At 39.8% G+C, this 14,091-nt stretch overlaps 1 protein-coding gene across 3 annotated transcripts in view; it reads right to left on the reverse strand.

The window, feature by feature from the left end:
* Positions 1–14,091, reverse strand: part of SIK2 (salt inducible kinase 2) — a 130,134-nt gene that overhangs the window by 23,477 nt on the left and 92,566 nt on the right. For all 3 annotated transcript variants that reach the window (XM_081239223.1, XM_081239224.1, XM_081239222.1), the window contains exons 5-8: positions 6,724–6,848; positions 6,163–6,286; positions 3,637–3,857; positions 1,886–2,038 (exon numbers count right to left, since the gene is read on the reverse strand). In XM_081239223.1, the coding sequence (XP_081095349.1) occupies positions 1,886–2,038; positions 3,637–3,857; positions 6,163–6,286; positions 6,724–6,848 (623 nt within the window). The remainder of the gene's footprint in view (positions 1–1,885; positions 2,039–3,636; positions 3,858–6,162; positions 6,287–6,723; positions 6,849–14,091) is intronic.

Here is a 14,091-nt window from a genome sequence, read left to right on the forward strand (position 1 = left end):
TGTATTGTTTACCCTCCATGTATTTGCATTTTTTCCAGATTTTTTCCTGTAATTGATATCTAGTCTCATAGCATTGTGGTCGGAAAAGATACTTGATATGATTTCAATTTTCTTAAATTTACCAAGGCTTGATTTGTGACCCAAGATATGATCTATCCTGGAGAATGTTCCATAAGCACTTGAGAAGAAAATGTATTCTGTTGTTTTTGGATGGAATGTCCTATAAATATCAATTAAGTCCTTCTTGTTTAATGTATCATTTAAAGCTTGTGTTTCCTTATTTATTTTCATTTTGGATGATCTGTCCATTGGTGAAAGTGGGGTGTTAAAGTCCCCTACTATGATTCTTACTTGCACTTTAAATAAAGTAAGTACTCACGTAAGTAGATGGAAATCCTAATAGATCATGTGAACGAACCACTCCTCTTCTCATCCTCATGCAGGTGATCTCCCAATTCTCCTAAGCCCTAGCCTCTCTCCAGGGACTCAGATCCATTGTTCCTTGTAAGCAGCTGAGTCTCTGCCACCACGACTCCCTCAGCCTTCGGGTCAACAGTGGAGTCATCTCTAATTTGTCATCCCTTCCTCCCCAACACTGATGTATTACTTTATATAACAAACACTTATATAGCACTGTTCTAAGTGCTGAACAATTATTACCTAACTTAAACGTCTTAACATCCTATAATTATTCCCATTTTAAAGCTTGGGAAACTGAGGCAGAGAAAAACCTTAAGTAACTTTTTTAAGGTCCACAGCAGGAAACGGCAGAATCTGGGATGTGCTTGTCCCTACTTTAAACCATCACATTGAACTGCCTCTCCAGATCAGTGATAAGTTCATCCAGAGTCTACCTCTGAAGTGTTCCTTACACTTCTCCCTTCCTGTTTCCTTCCACCGGAACAGTATTAGCTCAAGTCTTCAGTGTTTCTCATCTCAACTACTATAATCATCTTCTAACAGCTCTCTCCAAATTTCTTCTCTTCTGTAGCCAATCTATCCTTCCCAATGTTACCAGATTGCAAGCTTGAAGTATGGATATAATTTTATCGCTTTTTTGCTTAACAGTCTGCAGTAGTTCCTCATTTCTTCCTGAATTATTAGTAAACTCTTTACCTTGGTATTCAAAGCCCTTCACAACATGGCTTCAACTTAGCACTCCAACTCTTTCATTTCCCTATTCTTTAATTCAAGTGAATTAATTTGAACAAGTCCTACACTTGCCCACTTGAGTACTTCTGCTCACTCTGCTTCTGCCTATGTATAATGCCTTTAACCACTGCCTCTCCCTAACAAAGTCCTACACAGCTGTGAAGCTCTACCTTGAACGCCACCTCTCCCACAAAGCCTTCCCAATCAGATGCATCTCTCTCTCCTCTGCCCTTTTTTTAAAAAAGGTTTTCTCTATCAAAATGATATTCACAGCATCTTCTAAATTTTGCCCTTTCTCTATTTTGAATGATGGTTATTCATGATGTTGTCTTATTTTGCTTCTATAATGTAATGACTCTGAGGGCAACGACTCTTTTATACATCCTCTTCCCTGTAGTGTCTAATAAAAGAAGCTTACATAGTAAACCTGCAATAAAAATTTGTTAAATGAAATTGAATGTACAGGCTAGTTACAATAATTCTTAACATAAGTGAATGATAAAAAAAATGAGAAATCTCTTAAAGAAAAAAACTGTTTGAAATAAACTTAATCCTTAAAAATAGGAAGATGATAAAACATTTGAGGATCTAGTGAACGACGATAGAAAAAACTTTACAGAAAAACAAGGTGTAGAGGATGAAATCCTAACCCTTTGTACTACATGATGAAAAATGTGTCAACCATGTGAACAGGCACATGCACAGATAAGACTATTGGCTAATGGGGTGTTACCTTGGCAACTGTTTGTTCAGCGATGGTGCTAGGCCGACGCTGGCGGGCATCAAGTCTCTGCTCCACAGGAAAACTGCTCCTATGTGATTTCAGGCGCTCCACCAACAAGTAATAGATGGCAGCAAAGTGGTTATAGCTCTTGTTCTGCAAAGCCTGGAAGAGAAAACAAGTGCCAAAGGCAGAGAACCATAAAAACCAATTCAATGATTTAAACCTTTCTAAAAAATAAGGGGAAAACACAACATTGCAAATCAACTATACTTCAATAAAATTTGAAAAATAAATTAAAAAAGGCAGGAAGATACCATGTGTTCTTAAAAACAAGCAAAGTAACAAGCAAAGTATGCCTCAAAATGAAAGCTATTCCAGAATTTAGAATAGAAGACAGATAACTTCATTAATTGTATAAAGGATGATACCTCTGAATGACTTGACTGGCTCTTTTACGTTAATAGGATCCATTTATTTTTCTGCATTCAGAGAAAGTGCCATCATTGTCTCATGCAGACATTCCCCAATCCTGTTATATGGTCCCATCTCATAGCTGAAACTAGGCTGTAAGGTTGGTTAGTAACCTGAGCCCAGAGGCTCTAATTCCACAGCCTTGACACAAGTCCAAACCATTGCAAACCCTGAAGTCAATGATTAAAGTCTTTGGGGAAATTTCTGGTGATTATTTTGGGCTGGAGAATGACATCTGGATGCTAGGTTGAGAGACGCTGGGTCTCCATTCTTAGGTAATTTTTTCCTCTTGTTTTTGCAGTCCAACCCTCTTGAAACCTTGAAAATAAAGTTGTTTCCCAATTTTTCACATCCCTAGCTAGCCAGCTCTCCCAGGATACTAACAGAACAGAAAAACAATGGCTCCTTTGGTGTCTAATGCCACATGACAGGCTGCATGAGTGCTGTGCAGTGCAGCTCAGATGCGAGCACTGGCAGCAAACATCACAGGCCAGGGGAACTGCACTCACAGCTGCCTTCAAGGGCAAGTACAAAAAAACCTCTCTAAGCATGTGATGAGCAAAGCAGGAAAGCAGTCTGGTTTCATTTATGGCTACGATGAAGGAAGAGGCAGCACAGCTTGGAGCACTTTATCTTCACAGGGGGGCGTTTTATAGTCTTTCTTGTCATGCTTCATCCTGAAAAGCACTGTTTGTTCTTTGCCTGTTGCGGGGCTATTAGAAATATGTATATCCTATGCACATGCCAGCTGTTAAAGGACAGAAACAAAGCTGCCAAGGAATTTCCCAGGTTCATGACCTTCTCAGTTCTATGACCCATAAAACTTCCAAATCAGGAATCCACCTGTTTTTGCCTTCTGAGTTTCTTCAGTTCACAACCTAAACCCGATGCCTACCCTTCTTGTTTCCTGCTCAGCCCTCAGCCTTGTTCCATATCTGCACATTTATGTTTCATATAAACTAGCTTATTACCTGTATAGAACTTCATGTTTCATCTTAGAAGAAACTTTCTACTTTGTATTTGCTAAGCTTCCAGCTTTGTCTTTTCTCAATCCTATATAAACACTTCCTTTTGAATTTTTTTGGCAGTTGGGGCAAAGGGAGGAATTTTTATATTGATTAAAAGCAAACATAAATACAGTGTGATGAAATCTTCAGGGAACACTGAACAGTAGGCTTAGGTACTGGGATGGCTAAAAGACCAGGATGACAGGTATGAGCATGAAATTTCAAGTTACTAAGTACAACAGAGTCCTAAAATTTCTCTAGTCGAAACTCTGACCACTTTACCTCAATGGTTTTCTGTTGATCTATTCCAAGGCCGTGCATCAATCGCAGAACCTGTTCATTAAACTCCCCAATGGATGGCTCATTTTCTTGCCCTTGTGGATAGAGAACAGGTCTCTGTACAGGAACTTCTACGAGCATCCACTTATGCTCCTTGATTTGAGCTATGGTTAGACGTTTGGACGGGTCTAGGACCAACATCCTTCGAATAAGGTGCTCACAATCTACAGAAAACACAATGTTACAAAAGTCACGTAAATCACCTTGCACTTTGGGGTATTGACTTGACTCATGTGACTTTGTACAATGGTGTTAATCTTTGTATCCTCCACAGTACCCACGGGAAAGCAGAAGGTCAAATGAATAAATGAATACCTGAAGGCTACTTGTATTTGTCAAGTTCACATGATGAATGCTGGCACATAAAATTAACCATCACTGTGAATGAATACTTAAGAAAAAACAGGAGGGTGTAGGTCTATCCAATTCTGTACTTAATGAACCTTTTTACTGAATTTCTCAACTTACAATATCTAGACGTAGACTTAGATTTCCACTAAAGAAAAAAACAAGCCTTCTTCCTAGAAAAAGCAAATAATAAACGGTTCCTTACAGTCACTTCTGAGGCTGATACACTAAGGCTCTCCAAGGGACTGTTGCTATTCTCCGTATCAGTGCAACTGAGAAAAATGTACATGAAACACTAGTCACTTCTGATGACACTAAGTAAACTGCACTGCTGCAACCCTGGGCACTAGCTTATTCTCTGAGCTGACATCATATTCTTTACTACCCCCACATAAACTAGCTTTTTATCACTTGCTATGTTCTAGGCACCATGCTAAGAGCTTTACAGAGCTTAATTTAATTAATCCCCACAATATCCCTGTTAGAAACTATTGTTATTTCCATTTTATAGACTGAGGAAACTGAAGCACAGAGATAAAACTTGCCAAGGCCAGACTACCAGTAAGTGGTGGACTCAGGATGAAAACCAGGTGGCTGGCTCCAAAATCTATCCTCTTAACTACTAGAACATTACTTCTGTTACCAGGAACAAGCAAGTTAAGGATAAAATCCAAAATCTAAACTGAGTAAATTTAACTGCTGCCCATGCAGCAACCCAATACAAGACTGGAAGGGATTATGGCACTTCATCTTAATTCAATAGTTTTGCTAGTTGGTTTTAAATTTAATTAAAAAATTTAACTTTCCACCAATAGATGTGGGAAAATCCATTTCATACTTAGAGTGAAATGGTTGTGAATCTGTATCTACAAAATGCTTCTCTAAGTCTAAAATAAACCTGGTTGTTTAGTAGCATACTGTTTAGCCTCCATGTGTTTGTATTTTTTAGTTTTTTTCCTGTAATTGATGTCTAGTCTCCTAGCGTTGTGGTTGGAAAAGATGAGGTATCACCTCACACCGGTCAGAATGGCCATCATCAAAAAATCTACAAACAATAAATGCTAGAGAGGGTGTGGAGAAAAGGGAACCCTCCTGCACCGCTGGTGGGAATGTAAATTGATACAGCCACTATGGAGAACAGTATGGAGGTTCCTTAAAAAACTAAAAATAGAACTACCATATGACCCAGCAATCCCACTACTGGGCATATACCCTGAGAAAACTGTAATTCAGAAAGATACATATACCACAATATTCACTGCAGCACTATTTACAATAGCCAGGACATGGAAGCAACCTAAATGTCTGTTGACAGATGAACGGATAAAGAAGATGTGGTACATATATACAATGGAATATTACTCAGCCATAAAAAGGCACGAAATTGAGTCATTTGTAATGAGGTGGATGGACCTAGAGTCTGTCATACAGAGTGAAATAAGTTAGAAAGAGAAAAACAAATACCGTATGCTAATACATATATGGAATGTAAAAAAAAGGTACTGATGAACCTAGTGGCAGGGCAGGAATAAAGATGCAGACCTACTAGAGAATGGAACTGAGGACACCAGGGGGAAGGGTAAGCTGGGACGAAGTGAGAGAGTAGCACTGACACATCGGCACTACCAAATGTCAAATGGATGGCTAGCGGGAAGCAGCCGCATAGCACAGGGAGATCAGCTGGGTGCTTTGTGATGACCTAGAGGGGTGGGACAGGGAGGGTGGGAGGGAGGGAGACGCAAGAGGGAAGAGATATGGGAACATATGTATATGTATAACTGAGTCACTTTGTCATACAGCAGAAACTAACACAACATTGTAAAGCATTTATACTCCAATAAATATATATAAAAAATATAAATAAACCTGGGACATTTATAGAGAAGGGCAAATGGGAACACTTGCTGTTCTTAATCTGGGAAATTTTCTGTTTCCAGTTATGAGTAGGAATGTTAGAATTTCTCTCACCTACGTGGAAGGGGCTGCTTATTTCTACGGCTTTTAAAGTGACTCAGTTACTTTATTTGGCACCCAAACTTAGAAAAAGAGAAGCCTTTGTTTAGGCACTCATTTGCAGAACAAATTCTGTAAAGCATAATTTTAAGATAAACAGGTTGTTACCTTCTGACATGAAATATGGAATCCGGAATCTTCCTTCTAACACTCTCTGCCTCAAAATTGGAAGAGTCGGTCCATCAAAAGGTAGAGCTCCACAGACAAGGACGTAGAGAACAACTCCCATGCTCTAGGGAAGAAAACAATGCAGTCTCTTTTCTACTGAGAACTTCAAACGCTCTTTGTTTTCCTAAATATCCTCAGGGCTCTTAAAATCATATGGACTGAAAAATTCCTGTTTGAGTTTACTATTTTCTCAGAATTAAAAAAAAAAATCTGAAATGCTGACCAGTGCAATAAAGCATCCTATGATAAATACCAAAAGAATTAAATTAAATCATTTTGATTACTAAACTTTAAATCATTGCTGGTATTAGGATGATAACATCTTTCCCTAGAAATTCTTTCCTAGAATCTAATTCAAGATGCTCTGACTAATTATAGTCCAGTGGACAGGGAAAGTATGAACTACTGACTATGTGTTAGGTGCCGAGAGATTCCGAGATGGGCCAGAGTACCAAGTATTGTCATTATAGATGCATTTAACACAGCAAAGCAAAGAAATACCCAAATATCCAGCTGTGGTCCTTCATACTGCTGCCCTTCAAAGACTTCTGGGGCTGCATAAGGGGGGCTGCCACACCATGTTGCCAGCAGTTCACCACTTTTAAAGAAATTTCCAAAACCGAAATCTATTGGGATGGAAATAAATGTTACTTTCATCTGTGCTCTCAAACTATACTGAATTTCTCATAATAATTTTATAATATGCTATATTAACAATATCACTACTATTCACTCTGTGAGAATGCGATGGCATGTATCTTATGATGTTTCCTTAGCACTTAGCACAATGAATAGCAAATATTAAGTATTCAGTAAATATTTGTTGAATGAATGTGTTAATGAATGAAGTTTTCTTCTCAAAGAGAATGAGCGAGAGAGGCTGGAAAAAGACTTTATCTGTTGTATGTTTAAGGCTGAAAGAAAAATCCACTGATATGGACAATCAACTTGAATTTGATAATCTTAGAATTTCAATTACTCCATGATTAAGAGCTCTTGAGCTTATATGGTTTATAAAAAAAGAAACAAATGAGTAAAGCCCTAAGATATTTACCTAAACACAACCAAGGGACTGGCTGCTTTCACAGCCCCAGGCTAGCAAGATAAATAACCTTTTAAGGCAACTGAGGACAGTGTTTCCTAAGTAACAACTCTCTAAGTGTTGGCCTGCACATCCTGAATTAGGCAGATACTCATCTGAATAGCTCATTAACATGCAATGGCCATGTGGCCCAGCCACAGGCCACCTATCACCAATATCACCTGTTTACTCATTTATGGAATGCGGTGGCATTATACTTCAAAATAGTTAATGGCCTTCCCTGTATGATATTAGTCACACTGAATCTGCAGCTTTGATAAACAGCATGACCTCTGGAAACACTGTACTCAGATGCCTTCAACATGCATGAAAGTTACAGCGGAAGACAAATGCAGTGAGATTTGGTATAAATGCAAGCTTGTGCTCTTTTGCTAAGCCTTCACATAGTCACATGGTCTTAGTGAAGGAACAAATTCCTGTTGTTTTGTAAGTTAGAGCCAAAATGTCTCATGCTGCAACAGACTCCTGGCTGAGGGATACACCTCAGTGATGGGAACTGGCTCTACTCTGGCTGGTGTATGCACTGCATGGAGAGTGAGCTTTCGGTGGTGCCCCAAGGGGACTGGAACAAGTCTCCGGTGCCAGACTGACTGGCTGTGTGACATGCGTTCAGTCTTTGTGAGCCTCAGTCTCCCCAGCTGTAACACTGAAACATCGTAGTCAGCAGGCTGTTATGGGGATCCAGTGAGTTAACAGAAACTCACACTCCACTCACACCCTGAGATTATGGTGCACTTCCGTACCTTATGGGAGGCATTCTCTTAGCTCCCTGACACAAGCAGTAGTAACAGAAACAGTCATGATCCCTAACACCACAGCCTCACGGCAGAGTTCGATCTATGAAGTTATGGAGACCTACAGTTGATTTCCAGTTTTGCCACTTTCTAGCCTCAAGGCCCCTACGTAAATTATTTAATTTTCCTGAACCTTATTTTCTGTATCTATAAGTATGGGGATAATCCACCTACCCAGATAGGATGCCGTGAGGATTAAGTGAGACTTAAGAATGTAAAATGCCTGGAGCACAGTAGATGTGAAGTGTCAGCTCCCAAAGCCATCGTTACCAATTACTTGCCTTTCAGAGAAAAGGGTCCTGAGAAAATACACAGGAAGGGTAAAGACAGTGTGGAGAAGCTTAAGGGTTCACAAGAGAAAAGATGGTGCATGTGGGGAAAGAGATGGTGCATCTGGCAGAACCCAGCTGTGGCCTGTCCTTGGCATCCAGGAGTACGAGGCGCCGAGAACACCTCCCTCCACAACGTAACTGCAGTCCAGTCCTATGCTCGGCTTTCCAAAACGACGGTCAGGGAGGTCTTATCTTCTCAATTCCACCTGCAGGACTAACCACTCACATCACACCACAACCCACGTGTCCATATTGATAGGTGTTTCTAATTTTCTAGAAAGACTATACTGTCAAACGATCCAAGGACTAGATGTTCAAATAACATTTAAAGAGGAAAATGTTACTTTCACCCACACAGAAAAGCCCAAGAAGCTCTGGGAAGTGTGTCTGGAGATCATGAAATAGGTCCAATAATTGCTGTACTTTAAACCGTAATCACAGGATGAGTTTTAGCACATGTAAGTTGAGAATACTCTCTAAATAGCACTGGAACGTTTTAACGTCTCACAGAGCCATTCCAGAACTCCTTCATTCTGAACCTCCCCCCACTCTTGTAGAATGAACTCAAAGAGTGACTGGGACAGAGGTCTGTCAGGAAGGCGGCCTGGACTCCTTACTCCCCTAGGCTCTCTCACTGGACACTTCATAGGCAGGAAGAGAGCAAAAACTAGGAAAGCACCATGGTGCCTGTAGTAGCCTAGTCTCAACCTTGGCTGTACACATCTGGGACAAAGAAAGCATCCTGTTAACTTAGAAGAAAAAGGGTACTAAACAGATGTTACTTCTATTTCCTGGAGGTAACTGAAGAAAACAGGAACTTGAGTTTGTAGGAACATTAAAAGAAGCACCGAAAGAGAATCAGGTTCATTAAAATTATTATAATAGCATTAATGTAGATGTCTTCTGTAACCCTGTCAAAGCACTTAAATATTTTATTTGTAATCATCTGATGTATGGGTTAAGGAAAGCTTTGGAGTCAGGCAAATCTTGGGTTTTCCTCTTAGCTGTGTGATCTCGGGCAAATTACTTAAGTTCTCAGAGCCTTGGTTTCCTCATTTGCAAAATGGGGACAATGTCTACACTTCACAAAGTTATTATGAGTAACATATACTCACAATAAGTGAGTATATGTGGATAAGTACACTTACATCATAAGTAGATAACATAATAATGCTTTAGGCATGCTATTGAAACAAAGCAGGTGCTCAATAAACAGTAGCCACTGAGTAAGCTACTCAACAGAAGAGAAGAATAGCAATTCTTCTTCTTGTTTTACTTATCTGTCTTCTCTATCAGACTAAACTCCTTGAGAGTAGAGAAGGGGGAGGTGATATATGTCTGTACCCCTAGAACTTAGTACGCTGTCAGCACACAGCAGCTGTTCAATAAAGGTTTGCTGAATGAATATGTTGTCATCGTCTCTTTTAAAAGTGTCAGAAGGGGCTTCCCTGGTGGTGCAGTGGTTGAGAGTCCGCCTGCCGATGCAGGGGACACGGGTTCGTGCTCTGGTCCAGGAAGATCCCACATGCCGTGGAGCGGCTGGGCCCGTGAGCCATGGCCGTTGAGCCTGCGCGTCCGGAGCCTGTGCTCCGCAACAGGAGAGGCCACAGCAGTGAGAGGCAGGCGAACCACAAAAAAAAAAACAAAAACAAAAAAACAACTGTCAGAAGCTGACCTAAGCTCTCCTAAGATAATTTCTTCTTAGTAATGCCATGAGGTATCCTTATTTTAGGAGACAGTGAGGGTAGAAAGTTACGTACCTTGCTAGAGGTTACACTAAGTTGCAGACTTACCAAGTCTGACTACAGAGCTCTCGCTGTTAACCACCTTTATGTCTTTCTCTGGTACAGTGATATGTAGCTATTTTTAAGCAGGTTAATAATTGTCAGGTTTAAGAAGTGGCAATGGGAAAACACTTAAAAATAAAAGCCTTTTTATTTCTTCACAGGAATCTGGACAATTTGCTTCATTCACAGTCTGCAGCTTTCTGCCTAAAAGCATATAGTGAAATGAGGGGCGAGCAAGAGGGATGGAATATGAAAACGGCAGAGCTATGCAGGATTTTTTTCTTTAATGTTTTTTTAAAAATTTATTTATTATTTATTTGGCTGCTCTAGGTCTTAGTTGCCACATGCGGGATCTTTAGTTGTGGCATGCGAACTCTTAGTTGCAGCATGTGGGATCTAGTTCCCTGACCAGGGATCAAACGCGGGCCCCCTGCATTGGGAGTGTGGAGTCTTAGCCACTGGACTACCAGGGAAGTCCCAGGATTTCTTTCTTATCACTGTTTATTCATGTGGAATGGTTATTTAATGTTTCATCACACCAACCAAATTCGTTGCTTCCTTCATTAAACATCTGAGTGCATACATGGGTCAACCACGGTGCAAACACAGAAGATAGTCTCATAACAACAGAGAATAATCAAAGACCCCACATTATCACCTGACTTTTGAAAAGCATTATGAAAACAGTCACATGGGCATTCCTCTCTATGCTAGACCCAGACCCAGCCTGGCTTTGCTGGAAACGAAAGTTTAATGTCTAGTTTAATGTCTTCTCAAATGTTCTGATCTACAAGTTAATACCTCTAATGATGGCTGCTATGTCCCTCAGACACTTTTTTGCTTCCTGTTTCTCTGTGATAGAATGTATGCCATGTTATGTTAGATTCACTTTGATATTTTTAACTTTTAATTTCCAAATAGTTTTACAGAAGAGTTGCAACAATAAAGTGAGGAGAATTCCCTATGCCCTTCATCCAACTTCCTCCCCTAGTGCTAACATTTTACATAACTCTATTAGTAAAATTATCAAAACTAAGAAAGTAACACTGGGCTTCCTTGGTGGCGCAGTGGTTAAGAATCTGCCTGCCAATGCAGGGGACACGGGTTCGAGCCCTGGTCCGGGAAGATCCCACATGCCTCGCAACAAGTAAGCCCGTGTGCCACAACTACTGAGCCCGTGCTCTAGAGCCCATAAGCCAAGCTACTGAGCCTGGGCCCCACAACTACTGAAGCCCGCACGCACCTAGAGCCCTTGCTCTGCAACAAGATAAGCCACCGCAATGAGAAGCCCGTGCACCGCAACGAAGAGTAGCCCCAGCTCGCCGCAACTAGAGAAAGCCTGCGCGCAGCAACGAAGACGCAACACAGTCAAAAAAAAAATTTAATTAATTAAAAAAAAATTAACACTGATTCAGTACTATTAATTAAACCATGGACTTCATTAAGATTTCACCAGTGTTCTCTCTAATGTCCTCTCTCAGTGCAGGGTTCCACAATGCACTTAGTTGTCATGACTCCTTAGTCTTCTCTAATTTCTAATAGTTTCTCAGTCTTTCCTTGTCTTTCTTGACCATGACCAGTGCTGGTCAGGTATTTTGTAGACTGTCTCTCAGTTTGGGCTTGCTGGATATTTTCTCATGATTAGATTAAAATGATTGCTTTTTGGGAAGAACATCACAGAGGTGAAGTGCTCTTCTCAGGGCATCATATGATGGGGTGCAGGTATTATGGCTTAATTATTGGTGGAGTTAACCTTGATCTATGGATGAAGGTGGTGTCTTCTGGGTTACCCCATTATAAAGTTACTATTTTTCCCCTTGAGATTAATAAATATTTTAAAGATATATTGAGTCTATATATACCCTGTTTCTCCTTAAACTTTTACCCGTTAATTTAGCATTCGTTGGCAGATCTTGATTGCAGCAACGATTACTGTGGTGTTCTAACGGTGAGCTTTCATTTCCCTCATGCCTTCTACAGTTATTAATTAACAACTCTTCAAGAGTTGACCCTTCTTCCCCTCTTATTTATTTATTCATTAAACTATTTATTTTTTACAATACTGTCATATTATATTCATCATAAGTATTTATTTTATTCTTTGGGTTATAATTCAATACTATTGTTATTTATTTTGATGCTTAAATACTTCCAGCTTTGGCCACTAGGAGCTAATTCAGGTTGGCTCCTGTATCCTTTCAACATGTCCCCATCCTTTTAAAATTTCATTTTATTTTAAGTATTTCCTTATCTCTTGGTACCAGAGGATGTTCCAGGCTCATCTTGTACTTTCCTGCCCCATCCCAGGAATCAACCACTTTTCCAAGGAGCCCTGATTCCTTTTACAGAGGAATGGTATTTAGAAACCAAGACTAAGACCTAGATGTACTCACTGCAACCAGGCTGTCACTGAGTCTAGGCCCTGTCATCAAACAGAGGAAATATACGTATGAATGCTTATCAGTGTATACACACACATACACACACACACACACACACACACACACACACTATTTGTTTTTGTGCCTGTCTATATGTATATGTATTAAGAAAAAACAATAACCCATGAATTCATACTGATACTTCTCACTCCAATTCAGGGTTCAGACTAGCATTATTTTGATACTATTTTTTTTTTTTTTTTTTTTTTTTTTTTTTGCGGTAGGCGGGCCTCTCACTGTTGTGGCCTCTCCCCCTGCAGAGCACAGGCTCCGGACGCGCAGGCTCAGCAGCCATGGCTCACGGGCCCAGCCGCTCCGCGGCATGTGGGATCTTCCCAGACCGGGGCACGAACCCGTGTCCCCTGCATCGGCAGGCGGACTCTCAACCACTGCGCCACCAGGGAAGCCCTTGATACTATTTTTGTTCATACATGATTGACTAAACAACTCTGACAAAATTTTGAAGGTATAAAGAAGTTTTTTTCCTCTGCGGTAATTTGTCATTTGTATGGGAGTAATTGGTGGGAGTAATTGCTTGAACTCTCACTCATAATATACCTTGAATTTGTCAGATCAATCAAGATTTTCAACATTTCTTGAGCACAGTAGGGAAAAGACAAATCTTTCTCAAAGAATCTCTTAGCTTCACAATTTTAAGATATGAAATCATAAGAAGTTTTTGAAACAAAATGACAACTAGTCCTTCAACATGGTGTATGAGTTATAATCAAATCCAAAAACCATTTATGTCTTGCCTACTTTGGACTAGGCATTACACACTTGGTATTTTTGTATATATTATCTCATTTAATCATGATGACAGCCCTGTGAGGTATGAATGTCCTTACTTTACAAAGGGGGAAACTGAAGCTGAAAGTAGTTAACTGAATTGCCCAAATATCTACATCTGCAAGTAGCTTAGCCAGTATTCAAATACAGGGCCTTTGAACTCCAAGCCAGGTGTTCTTTTTTTTTTTTTTTTTTTTTTTTTTACTATACCACAGATGTTCTAAGAACGTCACTAGTCAGAGAAGTTGTTTTTATTTTTTTTTGTTGTAAGGCCTCATAGTCAGAGAAGTTTAATCCAACTTAAAATTGGAGATAAGCCTGTTATAAACCCAGGAAAAATCCTTTACATTATATAGAGATGAGAGATTTTCTAATTTAGCCCTCTGCTAGCAGAAGTTGACAAGTGAGGGCTTTCTCATCTCTACAATATTGAATGCTATGTTAAAAGCATCCTTAATAAATGAATGGGAATAATTAAGATGTTTGCAAAGTAAATGTCAAATATACACCTACATTCATTTTAGAAATCTATATTGATTTTAAGAATGTGTTAAAATAGACACATCTTGTCCTTTTCATGTGAAGATGATTTATGTTCCTATCCCTACAACACTAAGGCATGTA

Source organism: Mesoplodon bidens (assembly GCF_964165515.1).
Source record: "Mesoplodon bidens genome assembly, chromosome: 7".
In the NCBI taxonomy this organism is placed as follows: Eukaryota; Metazoa; Chordata; class Mammalia; order Artiodactyla; family Ziphiidae; genus Mesoplodon; species Mesoplodon bidens.